Source organism: Gallus gallus, chromosome 12 (assembly GCF_016699485.2).
Source record: "Gallus gallus isolate bGalGal1 chromosome 12, bGalGal1.mat.broiler.GRCg7b, whole genome shotgun sequence".
Lineage (NCBI taxonomy): Eukaryota > Metazoa > Chordata > Aves > Galliformes > Phasianidae > Gallus > Gallus gallus.
Genome location: NC_052543.1, coordinates 3,707,896 through 3,728,121, shown reverse-complemented (window position 1 = coordinate 3,728,121; position 20,226 = coordinate 3,707,896). Strand labels below are relative to the sequence as shown.

Here is a 20,226-nt window from a genome sequence, read left to right as displayed (position 1 = left end):
CCAAGTCCACCCTGCTTTCAGTCTCATGCTCAGTTATTGAATTAATTTGAGACTGAGCAATTGACTGAAGGACAAATCCAATTTAACAATCTTGTACCCCATTTCACCATCAACTTAGGTTTTAACTTTACTATTGAACTGTACTCAACCATAATTACACTCTAAAATATATTTCTCACTGAATTCTACACAAGCAAAGAATAACTTCTGGAAAGCAAGACAGGAAGAGCATGCAAACATATTCATGCACAGGGCTGAGGAGCAATGAAGCAGGTTATCTATTCACACCCAGATTGCTTTACCAGTTTGGAGATCCATTCGTGAAACCTAAGATAAAGCGTTATTTAAAACCAGTTACCAGCCGTGCTTCAATAGCATTAGCTCAAAGACAGAATGGAAATAGGATGGGAATTAGCAACAGAAACAGTGACAAAGAGTAGGAGACATTACCAGTAGCACTGTGCATTATTCTCCAGTAGCTTCTCCACCATATGCTCTACTCTTACAAACCAGCTTGGCACAGCTTTGTATATCAACGGAGTATCTGACCTGTAGCAGGAAGGTGATGGGGAAGGGGCAAAAAGAAAAAAACATGTTATTTATCAAGTACATTTTGAAAATGCAGTTCTGTACATGACAGATCTCTCTCCAGAGATAGAGCTCATTGTACACTTCCTGATATATTATCACAATAACAAAGGATGGTTTGTTTTTAATAGCACATTGTTACTCTTACACAAGCTACCACTTTAAGATTCCCAAGAAAAATCCTTCATGCAGCAACTAAACGAGTTTTTATAGCACAAGAAATCACGAAAACACACTACACTTGAATTTTAAATTTATGTTGCTATGTAGTACAAAAATAAGAACTCCATCCAGTATTTAAATGAGTTATTTAAGTCTTCCAGGTGACATCATTCTGTTGTTGCTTTTTTTTTTTTTTTTTACATGCACATCTCCAACCTGACAAGCCAGAAAACATTATGCTACGTTATTACTATTTCTATTTAAAAGAGTAAGTCATTTAGATGGAGTAACAATACCCAAGATTGACCAGATGAACATCCTACACCACAAGGAGAAGGAAAGAGAGATCCAGATAAACGTATAAAAGCAGTAAGTAATGAAGGCATCCTCACGTATCCTTCAACATTTCAGGCAATCATACAAAAAACACATGGGGCATGTAATGCTGTATCACTATGGAAAGCACAGCAGTGACAGCAGGGTAGCAAGTCCTAGGCTGCAGCAAGCAAGGACTTGCTCAGATGCAACAGCTGAGGGCACAGAAATAAAGGAAAGAAGCTGCTTACCTTCAGAAGGCCTCAGGTACACAGGGATCTCCAGTGAGATACCTTTGCCTCCCTTGCCAGCCCTTAAATGAGGTCTGGGAAGAGGTGTATCCTGGCTCCACCCCTTCTGCTCACACAGGGGCACTGCATGCACCTGAGCTCCCTGAAAATGGTTGGAAGCCAAGGGACTGCTATGGATAACACCTCCTTGTTCTCATATCCCTTCCTACACATCGATTTCTGGACACTATCACAGGGTCTACAGGGATACGTGTCTGTTTGGTCCAACACAGCACAACCACTCTCACTGCTTCCATAACACTGCCCTTTAGCTCTAACTTCCAAACTGTGCTTTTTCATTACCTCACAAAGGACCAAGATTGACAGACTCAACTTACTAGCAGTACAGACTGAAAGTAAAATGCAAAAATGTCACAGATTCCATAAACTTAATCTATTTCAAACAAGAAAATAAAATCCCCTGTTGCATGTTACCTTCCACTTCTCAACACAATGGTGTAACTCTCAGAATTCCAAGACAACCACACTGAAATAAAACCGGCTATCCCTGAACACCAGAGGACTGGCCTTTCTTCTGTAACTAACATCTGCATTTCTTAAAGCAGCTTCTCTACCCAGCACTCCTGGAGTCTACACATATATTAAGGCTAATACTGATTTTCAAGGACTAAGCAGTTAAATGAAAATACTGAGTTCAGATAAAATATCAGCATGATGAAGACAGAGCAGACAGCACCACACTAAGGGCACAACCACTAAAAGCAGAAAAAAAATCTAACACAAATAACTTATTTCAACAATTTAAGAAAATATGCTCTTCTGCAAGGGTAAAAGAAAACTTCACAGTGCATGCTGAAGCCTGACAGCCACCTATTCAGTCTCACAGCATCATCCTATCACATACAGCAACGAATTCTGATTAGTCAGGACCAGCACATCCTTTGGGGAACACCAGTGGCAGCATGTTTCCTTAGATGTGTGTCCTTTAGAACTTTATCAGAGGCAGAGAAGCACCTAAGCAAACAGCCTGTTCCTTAGCAAGGATACAAAATCAGCTCTCTCTGAAATGGAACCTTTGTACATGAAAAGATCAGCAATAACATTCCTCGTGCACACTATATGCTCCAATCATTTCTTGTAGCACTCTGGACTGCGCAGTGATTTAGAACAACTTACTGTGATCTTCTATTTTCTTTTAATTTCAGAAGTAAATGATAGATTACTGACCATGGGTCCTTAAAGAATGCTTCCTGGTTTTGCTTTCACTGGCTTAAAAAAGCAAAACCCTGCATGAGTCAGAGACAGAGCTTCCCAGTGTTCATTCCTAATAGGACGGCACACAGTAGCCCCCATGGACATCTAGCTGTCAAGCTTGTTACCTTTGCTACTTTTCAGAGTTGTTGAATCATTTCTTTACAGAGCTGTTAAACCACTACCTAGACTATACAAGCATTCAGGTTAGCAAGATCTCACAAGTACATAGAGCAGTTTTGGCTAATCATTTCTTTATTGGAATTGTTGAAAAAGAGTTCTGGCTAGAAATTGTCTACTGTGAACTCACTTAGGTAACACCGTTGCCCTCGCCTTTAAATTTTCAACTTTAGTTAACAGAAAATGACTGCATAGCATTACAACAAGATAATTAAGAGAAGGATCCTTTGATGATATGCAAAAAGAGAAAATAACATACTTGGGATCCAACAACTCACTGGTTCCAGAGAAAAGCATGAAAAATGGTACAATTAGTAGGAAAACCTGCTTCCAAAGTTTTCTTACATTAATCAAAATAACTCGTAACTATGTTTGAAGTCAAAAACTACTCTTCTACTTTTAGCATATTCCAATTATGGTTTGATTTCTGATGGAAGTGAAATGAGATTTGAAAGTAGATTCCATTATTCTGCTCTTCCCACCAGATAATTTGCTGCTAGGTGCTGCCTGCAACTTATCATCAATCAACAAGAATGTCAACAGCGTGGCAGGATTAAGTATGTTCTGCAGCATCAGCATTTCTATGTAACTAGTTTATCTCAGAAGGCCATGACTGTATATTTGAGTTGCTACAAAGAAAATAGAAGCACTGCTTGTTTTTGGCTGCAGTTTAAAAGCTGATAACTCTTGAAGGACTAAATCAAAACTGTAGCCACACTAATTCAGCATGCTTGATTCCTTTTACTTTTAGAGATGTTAAACCAAGAAGTTAAGTGAGGGGGAAAAGGAGGCAAACCTCAAGAAGTTCCTCAGTTACAACCCTCAGTCTTAAAGCCATATGCACCTTCCTCCTTACCTCCAGCAGAATGGATAGCTATGTTTGTAACTACTGCTGTGAACCAGTCTGCCCTTCTCCTTCAGTAATTTAATGATGTTCTTATCTGCATCCTGAAACAAAAGAAGAAAGACGTTTTCCTTGGATAACAAATTTCACCATTTCAGCAAGCTACAACAAGATTCATCTCCAATACCCAACCAAAAAAATAACCTGCAAGTAATTCATTATCTACATACACAAAAATCCCCAAAATTGCATATAATTCATACACTTACTGTAGAGGCACTGTGAAACATTACATTTGAAGTGTTATTCGCTCTTCAAATCCTTATATAGATCAGTCCATTTTCCCCTTAGCTTTTCCCCCCCTACAAACACTGAACTGTGTAGAACTTATATTTTTTTTGTAGTGCTGCTACACACCAGAGCTCACATCATTAAATCTTTGATTGAGTCTTCTGATTTTCCAGTAGAAATCCATGCAGTGCCTTTTATCTGATGTTCAGAACTCACTGTATCACATTCCTCTAAAACGTGACTACAGTTACAGAAGCTACAGCATCTTTTGTAACACCTGACAGGATTTACAGTTTATGTTGGGACTGAAAGCTGTACAATAAGAGTTAAAGACAGCCTATTGGACAAACACTGTCAAAATGGGATTAAGAAAGGAAAAAAAATCAACGTATACAAGGATTTTTTTATACTGCAATATTCACAATCTAAAAAAGAATTCACCATTATAAGAACATTCTTCAAATTCAGATTCCTATCAGCAAGGAGCTAAACACGCAGCCTCCACTACTTGCTTGTTTGCTTCAATGTACAGGAAGCAATGATAGCTGTTTTACTCCAAATACAAGACTTTACGCCTGTTCAACTGGAACAGGCCATCAAATTGTAACAGTGGGAAACCACGACTGAAAAACAACTTATTTGCCAAGTGTATGAGGCATTCATTTTTACAGATTTGCCTGCAACAATCTACAGTTCCTCTGGGTCTCCTTCCACATGGACTCTCTTTCGTCTATTTGCAAGTCAATTTGTGTTGCAACACGTCCCACAAGTGGGAAAAATGACTGGATTTCTCTCCATTAAAAAACTGTATTAAACTATCTGGCTGGTATAAACTTAATTATGACGTGTGTGAAGTCAGCCGGAATCCAAAGGCAAGGCAGGCACACTTACCTAGAGACTGCATACATAGCACTTCTGCAGGAAACTAGCAAAAAGTGCAACTTTGCTGCTACTAACATAAATAAACACACCTCTTCCATCTCATTACAAGATTTACAATCCTACTTATGTTTCAAGTTTGGTTTTTTTTTTCAGATATTTTAATAAATAAATCTGACATTGTTGCACGTGTTAATAGGCATTTCGATTCTTCCAGAGGCACACTGAAGACAGAGGCATTAAGGCAAAGATAAGAACCCTTCTACAGCACATAAACTCTATCTTGAATAAAGGAGTAATTTACCATCTCCAGACTCACTGACCTTCACATACTGCCCAGCAAAGTCGGTCACTTCAGCTGTGAAGCAGCCTGATACATCAACAGGACAAACTGGGACAGAATCTTTCTGAATAATATTAAAATCCATACAGACTCTGTAATCATCCTACAAAAGATACAAGCGTCAAGTTATAGAAGACTGAAATATCAGTTACAATATCCATCCCCGAAAAAAATAAATACTGAATAAGAAACATGGTGACTGGGTAAGAAGAGTGAAATACTCAGCCCTCGCTTTACAAAATATATGCTTAAGAAATGTTATTTCACACAATTGTACTTTTATTCATTATAGGAATGAGGACTTCTTCAGCATACATGCACATTCTTCTGTAGACACGTATATACAAATATACATGTGTTTCTGTATGGAGATGGCAGGTTGCTTTAATCAATCTTATTCTGAAACTAATAAGAAATCCCTACTTCTGAATGTGTTAATGATCTGAAGTCTTTAAATCTGTATTTCTCAATCTTTCAAGCCTGTAGGCAGCAATACTGACCAAGCACCACACATGGACAACATCACAGACTGTTTTCCTGGCCAGCTTGTTTAATTTTTTAATTTCCTGTAGCAGTAAGGAGCACAAAAGAAAAAAAAGCCTTCAGGACAAGAAAGTCACTGAAAGCTTTTCAGAAACGTAACTAAGAACCAATGGTACCTTCAAAAGGAAAGATCAGAACAAAAGTATAAGGGACTAGCAAAGTTCAGACTCCAATTTCAAGCTTGAAGTGAAAGTAAACACATCTTAACCAATTACTATTCCAGATTACCCACCTTCTTTCCCTAAAGATGAGATTATATTATTAGGGATTGGATGGGAAGGGAGAGTGGGGAGGTTGCAGATTAAACTCTCTCAATACATTTGCAGAATCACTTAGTTTTCTTTCCTCAAAGAGCAAGGTCCTGCCTAAGCCTGCATCAAGGCAGGTTGTTTGAGTCTGACAGGTTCCTGTACTTCTGCCCTGACCAAATGGGGAGACAACCGCTGAATTCAGGGACAGAAATTGAAGGGCTTTGCTGTGGTGTGAAATGGAACCTACAGTGATCCTGCCTATCTAAACTGGCTGCAGTTGAACTTCTAGACTCCTGTTTGCTTAGAGCTCATTTACCTTTGATGAAACAAGCACACAGCAGCTACTTTATAGGAGCTGCACTCTAAAGTAAGCTGTCCACCTTGATCAAGGAGATCGTATCTGAATAAAGTGCTCAAATAAGTGTTAAATAAGCAAGCATTTCACAGGTAGCTGAATTCTTTCTTGGATGCAACCAATACTGACAAGCCAACTTCGGGCGGGACAAAGCAGGGTTTCTAGATCCTCTCTGCAGTCTTCCTCCTCCTGCATCTTCAGCACTACCACCAGCCCCCTCAAACCAGGTCTGGTAAATGTTGCCAAGTGGATCCACATTATATTTCATAAAACATGCTGAAACTCATCCACAGCAATAGAGAAGTTAACTGCTTCAAGTACCAATGCATCATGTGCAGAAATGAAACCCCATCTCAGTAATATCACTCAATTACTCTACAGATGACAGTTTCTGTCTACTTTTCAGTTACTGTGGACAACCATCACAATTCTTCAGCCTCCATGTGGTCAACCAGCTATTACAGTCAATAGATGACTTAAGACAAGCCTGTTCTCAGTTGGCCTTTCACCAGCTATTATTGCTGAGATACAGAAAGCAGACTGCAGCAGGCCAGATGACAGAACTAACGTCAACCCTGATTTGGCAATGAACGGTAAAAAGGCTTTGAAGAAGCAGCCAGCAAAGAGTACATCAAAGCCTGGCACTCTGACAACCTAGCTAAAACATAATAACGAACCTTCCACTTCTTAGGACCTAGGTCAAGAGGTGCTTCAGTTTGGTTTGCATCACCAAAGCAGCCGGTGATATATTAGGAGTTTCTTTTCTTTTGAAAAGCTTGGACTTAAATGTAAAAGCTCTACAAACTGATTTTCTATTTGATTTAATGGGGACTTGTTTCAGTAATCACAATCCAAGAATACATTCAGGCACATGCAGAAAACCACAAGTGCTAAGCTTCACTGGAAAACTAAAATAAAATTCAATTATCTCCAGGATTGAAGTCACACTGCTGGTCACGTTTCTTTTAAACGCCTGTGATGATTATATCCTCTAGAAGATGGCAAAGAGAAGTCAATGCCACACTTAAAATGAATGAAAAAGAAGCTATTAAAAACTTGAAAAAAAGGCAACAAAAAAAGAAAAACAACTGTCAATAGGTTTATGTGTAGCACCACTTAAAAATTAAGTATCTTTTCAACGCATTGCAAAAGTAAAGTATAACAGGAATGAACCTAGGAAACATCCGTGATTCATTCTGAGCACTGGAAGTACAGGGTTTGCACACCAACTAAAACACTACTAAAACTTGATGCAGACACATCTATTCATGATGAAATGCCTGACCAGCTGGATTTTAGTGTCATGTTAATCTGCAGGTAGAATGAGTTTTAAAAGTTTTTATGCAGGTTTGTCTTTCTCCATGAGTTTTAATTTTGATTTCTCTTAAACTGAAAAAGAAAATGTAATCTTATACTACACTGCAGCTTCTATCTGGCAAAAACATCAGACAAGACAACAAAACTATATATCCTGGAACTCAACAAAGGTGAATTTTTACTACTGGAGAAGGAGCATCTAAGCTATAATCCCAATGTCTACCAGAAAAAAAGAATAAAAAGAACTTGCTTTCTCAGTTTATTAAAAGAACATGCTTATACTGGGGAGAAGGGACAGACACGAGACAACACTTCTCGTAAAGGACCGTGCTCTTTTTCTCCTCAGAGCTTTATCTCCTGCTCCACTTACCCCCTTTCCTCTTCCCTCTTCTCCATTGACACACAACATTGAAGTAAGTTGCAGAGAAGCCAATTAGACAGCCCTACCTATAATCAGAAGTTCTCTCAATTTTCTATCTAACATTGCCTATTTAAAAATGGAAACGTTTAAATTTAAGTATATTAACCATGTAATATTTGGTGTTCTGTATAGTGCCTACTGTGATGAACTCCTGAACCTAAATTAGAGCCTTTGTGAGTCTTTCTGAACGAAAATAATCACTGGACCATCAAAACCAGAACTGTATGTACCCCACAAGAAAAGAGCAGCAGCATCTCATACAACATATCCTACATGATCTCCTTCTAAGTGTAGCATATCAGTAGACTCAGGCCCATCCCACACGTTATGAAGTCCAGATGCCCCTTAAGTATCAATTGCTAATTTTATTATCTTAGTGTACGTTTTACTTACATAATTATTCTGTGCATCTTTTCTTCCTTTGTAATGCACATGCTATACTGCCATGTTTTCGAAACCCCTGATTTAAAAAGGTAATTGCTGACTTCCTGAAAGAGATGGAACATTTTCTTTCCCCCCTTCTGTGTTTATACAGTTTGTGAGCTTGTAAGTGAACCAAACAGAAGATGGAAGACGATCCTTGGACTAACTGGCCAGCTTAGATTTCCAACAAGCTGTTTCCAGTACCTAGAAAGTACTGTGAAAATACACAACAAAGCAACACAGCAGTCAATGGAACACTTCTTCCAGAGCTCCTCTGCTATCAGCAGCCTTCCCACTTCCATTACTCCATGTCCCACAGCAAGAGTCCTTGCCTCAAAACCAAGACTGGTCTCTCATTCCTCAGTAAGGACCCTGCAGGATTTAGCTATAAGGGAATATCTGAGGCTCAGGTAGTGCAATATGCTTTAGATTCCTTAAGGCACTTTTACCAGTCACTGTGAATTTCTCTATTAACCAGGAATATGCTGCCCAATCTGATTTTAAGTTACAGCTGTATTAAGGTAGAACATCTTTTCATATCAACGTTCATCTTGTCAAGGGAAACAGAACACCACAACAGATGTATCCTTCAAAAAAAAAGGCTGCAAAAAAGGACAGAGAAAGATGGGATATTTCACACGAATACAAAGAGGCCTATTATTAATGCCACTGGTTTCTGGAAACTATAATAGAGCTTGTAGTACAGGGACTGCTAATTGCTGGACATTGGCAGTTATTACAGGTTTTCTGAGGGCATTTTTGGATAACGGTTGAAGACAAGACACCATACAAAAGAGACAATGAATCTAAACTAGTGCTGCTAATTCCTATGTCTAAAAACTGATGAAATTCATGAAAAACATCCCTCTTAACCTTTGCAGAATAGACTGAGGGAAAGAAAAATTAAGTTTCTCAGCACACAGAAAAAAAGAATGGAGTTCAATAAGGGATAAAGCCTCAAGAAAGAAAAGCACCAAAAGCACTTTTTCAGGTATTCCAAATACACAACAAGTAACAAAACTGACAGATTGAAGAGAGGCAGTGTACTGAGCAGAACTACAGCTACCATCCAAAATTATCACTTTAAGCAAGTTTTTCTATCAATGTTAGCAGATCATTTATTCCTGAAACTGTAAATCTAGACTTGAAACAGCTAAGATCAATGACACTTGGAAGATACAGTGGTGAGTGCACTTCACATACCACAACAGTAACCAAAACCAGGGACGTCTGAAATCTCCACTCTAACACACAAGGGGCACAAGTGCACATAAAAGCTCCCTATGTTTCTAAGTAGCAAATTGGAGGGTCACTTGATTTCATAACCACTGTCAGTTTACAGTAGCTGGAAAGCCAAACCATGTGTGCAAGAAAAACATGAACGTAACAGACACGTAAATCATACTCACAGCACCAAAATAGGGGGCTTGATGAACAACACCTGTGCCTTCTTCCTCCTTCACATAACTGTCTACTAGCACAGTAAAGGCACCTTGATCTTTGCACTGTAACACAAAAATATGCTTTTCACATATACAGCAAAACAGAACTCTTAAGAATGCAGGAAGGCTATTGGTAGTCACAACAGCATCAGAAAGAAATGACAAACTTTACAATGTGACATTCCTAACATCATATATTTATTTCCCACAGCTAAGACACTTGGACACTTCATTTAAGCAGCATCAACTTTGACTAAATCTAAAGATCTCTCCATAAGGCTGCAGAGTCTATTCATGTTCAAGCCACAGCTCTTCACAAAGTTCTGTGTTTAATAGAATACAAATGACTACACTTGTATAACAGAATATACCCAAGACAGCTACAGGCATTCACTTTGCACAAGTTTCCTTACATTTTTACATTAGAAAGTACTGGAAAGTGTACCTTCTTAACATTTTTTTAAAAGCTTTTCTTTTATAATAAGAAATTCTCTTTATTTTCTCCAGAGAATAATGAAGTAGGAAGCATAAAATAATTCAAGAAAATCTGCAGTGTGATCACATCTTTATGTTTCGTTATCTACATACTATTTTCTATTTCTTAATGTAAAAGTGGTAAAAAAAAAAAAAAAAAGCTGTTACAGCTCAATCATATATGTTACAAAATATCTGGCATGTCCTGAAGAGGGATATTTTGGGATAAGACATCCATTCTAAGAAAAACTGGTATATGCCCATCTGTTCCTTAGGAAGTACAGCAGGACTCAGAATCATTAATCCATTCTGATCCTTTATACCTGCAGTCCAGTTTATCAGATTCAGCTTAGCTCCTGACCTTTCTCTAGAAATAACAGGTCCTGCTGCCTGCAGAGGTTTCCACAGCTTTGCTGACTTCAGCACATGCTTCAGCACAGAATGCAGACACAAATGACTGAATCTCTCGCCTGAGTTAACAACTGCTTGTCCAGCAGTACTGTAATCCCTTTCAACTCTTTGAAGAATTCAACCATTTTTTAGTAAGCATTGTTTTTTGTATTTTTAATACAGTCCTCTACCCTGTCTCTTCTTACTGTATATATTACTATATACTATAGCAAAACAATCTACGGTGCTATTATCTACAGGAGACTTACACAGCATTAAACGCTGCACAGCCAATCCATCTCATGAATATAAAGTCTGTGGAATTTAAAGGCAAAAGACACGAGCTCACCAGATGCAAGGCTGAGAGAATACTGCTTATTCAGTAGCACTTACTGAAAGTCTTGCAGTAATCTGAACTCATAATACTATTTACCACTCAATTCTTACTCTGGGTATATTTATAACTTCAGGAAAAAATTAAAATAAAACAGCCTTCTGTTTTTCAACCTTTCACTAGCATTTTGAACTACTCGAAGAAAACCTGAGTTTTCTTATCAGGACACAAGGCTTTTATAATATAAACAAGTAATGCTGTGAAACATTTTGCCTTTTGTCATTGTGCGCTATGACAAACACCCAGCTTCATCTTACCTGAATAAAATACTCAAAGAGTGGTTTATACTTCTTGCCTTTCAGAACAATGCCAGGAAACCTGAAGAGAAAAATAACTAACATGAACACAAGTGAACAACTTGAAAATTGTTTGGCCCACTAGTAGGGGAGGGGCTTCCCCTATCTCCCCCATATATAACAGAATCTGACTGCATAAACTTTCCATTTCTACACCTCTTTGACAACTTTGATGAGAACAACATGTCTTAATGCATCTCTGCCAACGGAGAACAGGTACACTTCCACCCAATGGCCTTCCAATGAAGCAACCACTGTAAACTAACATAGGAAGTAAGCATTAAGAAGACTTTATTTCTCATAAAGCTCTGGATATAGAGCTTCTGGATATAACACAATAACAAAGCACTATAAGCTCAGCATGTTCAACAGTACTGAAGAAGCATTGTTCCAAAACATTTGGAAGCTGTGTGCGCAAAAGGTGGTGCTTCTGAGAATTACAGTGTTTAAATCCCAGATACCTTATTCCTACTCTATAATTAGGCATCTACACTTTCCAAGGGTATCTCAGAAGATTCATTACAGACAGGACATACTGAGGAACCGAGCCAACCAAGAAGAGACACAGCCTGTAGATTTGGCTCTCTTCAGGCTTCCAACTACAGATGGCAAGGACGATGACGGGGTTGCTCACAACTCTCCTAAATGAATTTTTCATTTGAGGAAGAAGCCTAGCTCAAACACAGCCTCATCTAGAAGTCGAGATACCTCTCTGGATGTGCCACAGCTGTGGTCTTTCCCTATATCATTCTTGATTTACATCCACATCTTCTGAAACCAGTGGTCAAACCATGCAACATTTGACTACGTGAAAGTGAAAAACTGCTTGGAAGCTGTACAAAAATTCCACTGTACAAAAAGAAACTCAATCAATATTTAATGCCAAGTTAAAGAGCGTGTCACCTCAGCTTGGCATACACAATATCCGCTAGGAAAGGGGGTTACTTCTATTTTAAGGCACAGCTTCATGGATGGTTTATGTATTTTACATTATAAACAGCCTTGGGAATGTTTGAGGTGCTTAATCAGGATCAGATGAGAAAACAACATCCTAGTGCTCGGCCACACAGATGTGGGAGTATTCAGTCACAGAACATCAAGTACTAGAACCACCCATAGTTAAGTGAAAGGGGTGAAAGGGTTGTGGATCACATTCCTGATTTTCCCTTTTGATTTCTCAAATATTTTGTTATCTAAGTCCTGAACTTGAAGCTGGAAGTTTATACACTGCCACCTTCTCGTGACTCAAGTTATGCTACTAATGGAGACTACCTTAACATCACCATAGTAACCCTTCACTTTCAAGTGATCAGAAATTTAGAATTGAAAAGGAGACAAAACTGACATGCTGGAAAAGAGCGTAAAGAACTTCAGTGTTTAATATGCAAGCAGACTGAAATGTAACAGAAAGGGAGGAAAACACTCAGCCATTTCATGTTCACCACTACTAAATGACCAAAAACGGGGTAATACATCAAGACAGATCCCATCTGTGCCGAGGAGCAGAGACAATTCTGATGCAGACAGCGGCCACCTGACTAGTGAAACAGAGAAGAAATATTCCAATTTTCTCTCACACAAAGAACCATTGTCTGCATCTGACTCGAAAAAGGAAACAGAAGCAGTCAGGGCAGGTTTGAAAGAAAGTGTTCAGGAAGACAAGATGACTTCAGATGCAGAATGCTTTCAATGTAAGACCATTCCTTGACCTCAGTCTGCCACCTGGTATGGAGCAAACATCAATTTCTCCCCTGAAGGCCTAACAGCCTGAAAATTGAGATGTGAGCCGGAAATGAGAAGTAGAAAAGGGAAAAATTCATTTGCATGAATTTATATGCTCTAAGATCAACATGTTCAAAATATCCTTTCAATTACCAGCTACCTCTTAACTGTCTCACATTTCACGTTTGAGAACTGATTTTATTTATTACATAACGTAAACATTGTAGTATGACAAAAGAACAGTCAGCTTGAGAAGACCATAGCACCAATACAGAAGGAAGAAGAATACAAGTTACATTACCAGCACCCTTATGCATGGGTACAGAGAGATAAGAGATGAGAAAAACAGACAGAAATTTCCATTAGCCAGGCATGTAAGCATCTCCAACAATCCTATGTATGGCTGTCTTAAAAAGGAAGTACAAAACTTTCACTCCACAATTTTGATGAGAAGAAAAAACACTATAAAAAGGCTTAAATGTTCAGTTTGTTTCTTGATACAGAAAATGAAAGATGGCAACAAACAGAACTTACTTTTGCAGAATTCCACTACGAGAACAATTTAGGATGACAACATAAGGGACCAGAAAACTCAATGCATCTACACTGCTTATTTTCAAAGTCTAAAAGAAATGCATTCCAAAATATTTAAGAAAATAACAGTGTTCTTGGTAGAACAAAAGAACACAGATATTTTTGGAGTACTGAGGATCAGAACTCCAGTCAGACCAGCATAACAACTTCATTACATTTAGTCACTGAATAGTTTAAAAAGAAGTGAAGTGGCAAAGAACAATACACGTGAATTTGTCAAGTACAAGTCACATCAAACCAAATTACTTCCTTTTCTTAGGCAAACTGAGTAGCCTAAATAGCAATCAAGCAGATAGATCCAGGGCGTAATGACAGTAAGGCTTCTGACCCTTCCCCGTGTCATTCTGCTCCCCTTAGAACAAAAATGTTCTAACCAAGTGACCACATGCTTACGTGGATGCAGAATCATTCCAAGGAAAAACAGTTATTTTTGATTCAATATTAGGCTGAAAGAAGATCTCCATCATGTTGACACTATTCAAGGCTTTTACTGACAACTGAAGGGAGAAAGATAAAACAGGAAACGGACAAATCTGGAGATGAGAAGTTCTATCTCCATGGAGGGATGGGAGCACTGAAAATAGTTTTCAAAGATGGAGTAGCACCTCAATTGGCCACAGAGTAAGTGACAGATTAAGACAATTAAGCCGAGGATGCTGAGGAGGAGGAAAGAAACAAAATCAATGCAAAAATACAAAGTAGGAATTACTCAGCTGTCATAGTTTAAGACAACAGAGTAGAAAACATCTTTAGCAAGTGTTCCAGCTGTATATTCCTATTATTCAATGACAACAAGTAATTGCTAACTTAAATAGAGGTGGCTTCTTTTTACATGTGTATACATGCATGTTATATCTATTAATATAATTTGAGAAAATGGTGTTGTAGAACTTTTAACTGCTTGAGGTAAAAAGTGATAAAATAACCATTGCCAGGAGATAAAGCTCATCGTTCTAGCTTTTTTTTTTAAAAAAAACTACTGCCAAATACTGAATAAAATGAGCATCGACTCAAACTTCCCTATTTTTCAATTCAAATAAGATGAATAAGCACTTTTCAGAAAGAGTAACTGCCACCAACTATGTAACTTGGGTAGACGAGTCTACAGAAAGTATTTGCTTGCTGAAGGGAATGGTTTTCCTCTTGTCCGTTTCCCTTCAAATATTTCCATGACTTTTAAGATGTTTTCCACATCTGTAAGTCTCGAAAACTGGAAATGGTATAAATTAATAACGTTCTTCATAAGAAAAAAATAAGAAAAATAAGCAAATTGAAGGACAGACCAAGGAGCCTTTGAGGTTTTTACTATGAAACAGTAAACCAATCAAAACCATATTCATACTCAAGATCAGTTCATCCTAGCAACTTCCGATCTCTTTCACAGATTTTCTTTAAGATATACATACACAGTATCACTATACTGGGAAATTCACATTCAGCTAACTGCAAAATTCAACTTCTTAAAACACTCAACTTCTGAGCTATTAAAATACTGTAAGTTAACAAGTGTGCCATGATTTCTGTACTTGCCTGTCCAGTATCTCATATTCACTGTCAGATTTGTATAGTGCTATCAGCCTGGACTCCATCAAGATGTAAATCTTTCCTGTAGCCTTATCTAGAACATAAAGCAAAGCAGCAAGTTACATTTATCTCAGTTTAATACCCTCATTTGCACTATTATAAAAACTTCTGTTTATGCAATATGGTATCAAATGAGCTAGAAAAATGTCCAGAACACTCCTGCTGATCAACTGCTACTTTCAGTTTATTTCTTCCCCATACAGACACTTTATATATACATATATACACACATATATACATATATACACACACACACACATACATATACATACACTTTTCAGAAGCTAAGCTTAAAGGGATACCACAGGAGAAAACCCAGTACAATGATTTTCAGCCTCTATTTTCTTCTTGTTGTTAAAGAGGCAGTAATACCCTAAATTGTCTACTGCCACTGTGCCAAAGAAAGAACTGAAAAGTTTCAGCATATGTAACTGAACCAGACCAAAACAATCAGAGGCATTACAGTAGGCTGGACCATTACTAAATAAATATGACTAGCCTGACATTTTGTATAATGACTGTGCTCCTTTTTGCTGTCTTTCTGAAATTTATTATTACAATCAATTTTATGCCTGTATTTCTTTATAAAGGAAATACATAAAAATGAAAAAAAAAGCCATTTCCTACCCCTCAAAAAAAAAACCAATCACTGAAGTCTGACCACAAGTATCACTCAGACTTCTCCTCAAGGGATTTCAGTATTTTTATGGGCACATTTAGCACTTGTTCACTATCACAGACCTCTAGTCAGCCATAAAGCTGTCATGTCCTCATGTCTTCCTATTAATATATTCACTGAAGACAAGATGTAAGGAGCTCTGACACAAGCAGCTGTCCATGCAGATGTAGGTGTTATTCCTGAAAGCTGTCAATAACTCTTTTGAGCTGACCAAATGTATGTCAAAATTTCAGAACGCCAGAATAAATTTAGCTCTCACACGACACAAAGAAAACCCCAAACACCTGGAGTTTATTGTAAAGAACTCCTCAACTTTTCATATCTGCCACCTTAGGCAATAATTACATTCATGTGTTTGTGTTGGAATGGGGAATTATACCCTTGGCATTTTCTAAATCCAGATTAAATGCCATTGTTAACTTGAATCTCCATTTTTGTTTACATACACTGAGAAGTCAGAAGAGGTCAGAAGTTTGGAAGAACCTGAGAACAGCAATGCAAGCATACAGTGTCCAAAAACCCTGCTTGCTTCAATGTTTTCTTTTTCTAAAAGATTGAAAAATAAAGAGGATTGCATTTCAAGGCTAAAACAAATACTCTGTTGCCAACTAACAAACCTGGAACCACAACTGGAAAACTATTTGAAACAGTAACATGAAAAGCCAGAGCTTATATTTAGGCAGTCTATATGGCCTGCTGCAAATCCTGAGATACTGGGTGCTCTCTTTAAAAAGACTGCCCTGTACCCAAGTCATTTAGCCAGGGATAAGCAACTCATCTATGATTAAGCTGTAATACTTGGTAAAGTGCACCCTTACATTGGAAAAAATAAAAATAGAACAGAAAATCACAGTATGCACCTTGCCTTACACTTGTGCTAAAAAACATAAAGATGTTCAGTTAATGCAACTTAGTTGTCATACACTGGTCTGAGTCAGAGCTCCAAGAACAGGGGGAAAGAAGCTAGGGGTGCTCAGCCATACTTCCCTGTCCTTCAAACAGCATGAATGTAAGAGGCCAAATAAAACATTCTTCTTGTTAATCATTTCAGGTATCAATACGTATCAGGGAACAGCCCTCACAATGCATATAACTGATAAAAAGAGCAAAAGAGTTAGAAACCATCAGCCACGTAGGAAATAGATCTCATCTTCTACAACACTGATCCAGTCCAAGCAAAGCACTGTAAATCTAGCATTAATAACAGGCTATCAGACAACATGTAAGTACACAGTCGAAGGCACTGAAGAAAGAAGTGCTTGTTACATGTATCACCTTAATTTAACACTTGCCTCTCAATTTCACATATTGTAGTTCTGGGTTAACACAAAGGGCCAGATTGCTAGGTAAAGTCCAAGGTGTAGTGGTCCAAGCAACAAGAGAGACACTTGCATCTTCAACCAGTGGGAAACTCACAATCACTGAAGGGTCTTGAACATCCTTCACAGGCAAGATAAAGTGAAAAGAAAAAAGAACAACACACATTTACTACATGTGCTAGTGAAAAAATACAAATCAAGTAGTTACTACTGGTGCCACGCACTGCCTTGCAACTTGACTAGTTTATCTCTGCAGTGGCAGAATGTGAAGAGGCAGCATAAAAAAAAGTCTGAAAAGAACATCAGTCACAGCATCCCATCGTTACACCAGTGTATACCATCAGCCTGACAAGGCCACAGAGTTCAACACTGGGGTTAGCAGTGAGATTTGGAGAATTAGCTGCCAAAACACCAGAGAGCTGAGTGCCAGTTCCCACAGGTACCTCTCCTAATCCCTTTTTCTAAGTCTGTAATTAATCTCAACTGTCAAGGCTTTGTAGCAGCTACAGTTACTAAGAGCTTTTTCCCATATTTTCCTCTAGAATCAAAGAAAAGGAAGAACAGCCATCACTTGAGAAGAGGCAGCATCTTATTAGGAAACTATTGTTAGGAAGGAAAAAATAAAAGTTTGGGGTTCCTAAACAAAAACAAAAAGAGTACATCAATATAGAGAAGAGTAAAAACCTCAGGGAAGAGACAACCTTTGTTATCAGCTCTATGAAACTCAGCTTCCAAACGATTCGAAAGAACCCCCTGAAAACGAGTTTTTCTTTCAGCTAATTACAATCCTATTTGGTCACTTCATAATCTCCTGTATTTGGAAGAGCAGATTAAACAAGTCTAATCTTGCACACGTGAAACGTTCACTATTGATTTTAACTGCCAAAGAAAAAAATAAAATAGACGTCTCACGCACAGGCCCTAATGATACAAATAAGTCCTCCCCTCATCACTTCTAGCACAAGGCACTCTGGGTTTCATCCAGCATCATGGAACAGTTAATTGCATCACAGGACAGGCAGCTATTTATGTCTGAGCTAAAGGCTGTTCCAGAGGGAATTTTCTGTGAACATCTGGTGCAGTCAACAGTAAAACATAAATATTACATAACTCTTGAACTGCACTCAGCACCAAGCAAAGATTGAGCTATCACTGCAGCTCTGTCTCAACAACTGAGAAACAACATTGCAGTTATTCATTTGGTTTTCTGAAGCACGAAGTTGACCAGGTAGATAAAAAAATAAAAGCCATGAAAATAGTAATAATTATTACATCGAGGCTTTCAAGTGATGCTCACAAAATTAAACCTGCTTTAAGCTGAAGAGAAAAACTCTTCAGTTCTTATGTAATACCAGATACTGACATCATTTACTCAAGCCTACATTAGATACTTCATTTCTAAACATACTTCCTGTGTCCTATTTCTCACAGGATCAATAAAGAGAATCCAAAGTCTGCTTCTCACATCAAGGAAGATAACAGCTGCCTTATTCCCAGCAATGAGAGATCCTGCTAAGAATAAATCTTAGCAGCTCACAGACCCTCACCACTCATCTCCAAAACACCACCTCGAACACAAAGATGCTTTTTGCATGAAGGAGCACAGCAGCACAGATAAGCCTACACTGTACTGCTTAGAGAGCAAGAAATGGCATCTAAGTATTTCGTTAAGATTCTGAGGAGAAGAGAGCTTTGTTCTGTGTAAAAGGGGCACATAAAAACAGTTTTTGTTCTAAAGAAAGCTCATTAATCTGAGCCTATATGAAATGTCAATTGCTTCACTTGTATTCCTTAACTATTTCAGCTTTCACAAACAGAAATATCAAGATATCTTTGTAGGTGCCACTATTCCAGATCACAAAACCCTTTATTCTTCAGCGTGGTCAATTGAAACTCTGAAATACAAAAAGCATTAGTATCTGTGGGCTGCATTGTACAAGTGCATTTAAGCAGTTGTTTCAACAACACTATTTTTGGCCAGCAAATTGCCCTTTATTAGGCAAGAAGTAAAGAAGACCAGATGTACAATTTGTGCTAGCATTCTGCTGTAACAACATAAGATTTATGCTATAAGGATATGGAGGCCTGGGTGGGGATTGGAAAGGATACAAAACCTCTAAATTTGAAAGATTAGGACATAACTGCTGCCTTCATGTATGCAATCATGAATTTGTTCCAAATAAAAGCTGCATCTAGTAATTCGTTTTAAAAGACTGCCATATAATGCATAGTACACTTTGTTTTATACTGGAGTTTATCATTTTAAATTAATGATTCTTACATGCTATAACCAAACATGGTCTTTGATAAATCTTACTAATGCACTGACAGAACACTTCAACTTTGCCAATGACCCTCCTCTTTTCAGATCTACACAGCCAGGGACAGCTGCAGCACTCCTCTTAGTATTTACAATGAAAACCCAGCATAAGTGCAATACTCATCTTGAGAGCCAGAAGAGGAAATGAAAGTAACTTAGCAGACTAACGCGAAGTATATGCCTCACATAAGCATTAACTAAGAATATGGAAGAAGGCAGAGATCAAATAATCCAAACAAACAAAGCTAATCATAATAAAACATAGCCTATTTACTTCATTTTCTTGCTATCAGCTTGGAATCCAATAACATGCTTATGGACCAAGCAAAAAAAAAAAACCTCAACGACTTCCAAATCTAACTTGAAAATAGCAGAGATTTAATTGCAACACACTACAAAGACATATAGTGACTTACCTTGTAATTCTGATGGGACTCAAAATTTGACAATGGGGTATTGCAAGCAGTAGAAAAAGGCATGACTTTAACACCTCTGTATACCAGTCCCTTGTCATAAAGCTGCTTGAAAACCCACCTGGAAGTAAACAAGGAACATAGAATAACATTTTGTATATCTTGTTCAATAGAACAACAGCAAA

At 38.0% G+C, this 20,226-nt stretch overlaps 1 protein-coding gene across 5 annotated transcripts in view; it reads right to left on the bottom strand.

The window, feature by feature from the left end:
* IARS (isoleucyl-tRNA synthetase) overlaps positions 1–20,226 on the bottom strand; it is a 90,896-nt gene that overhangs the window by 57,193 nt on the left and 13,477 nt on the right. For all 5 annotated transcript variants that reach the window (XM_040646613.2, XM_046900091.1, XM_046900090.1 and 2 more), the window contains 8 exons: positions 20,045–20,162; positions 17,282–17,429; positions 15,257–15,344; positions 11,372–11,432; positions 9,824–9,919; positions 5,085–5,207; positions 3,604–3,695; positions 451–549 (listed from right to left, as the gene is read on the bottom strand). In XM_040646613.2, coding sequence (XP_040502547.1) covers positions 451–549; positions 3,604–3,695; positions 5,085–5,207; positions 9,824–9,919; positions 11,372–11,432; positions 15,257–15,344; positions 17,282–17,429; positions 20,045–20,162 — 825 coding nt within the window. The remainder of the gene's footprint in view (positions 1–450; positions 550–3,603; positions 3,696–5,084; positions 5,208–9,823; positions 9,920–11,371; positions 11,433–15,256; positions 15,345–17,281; positions 17,430–20,044; positions 20,163–20,226) is intronic.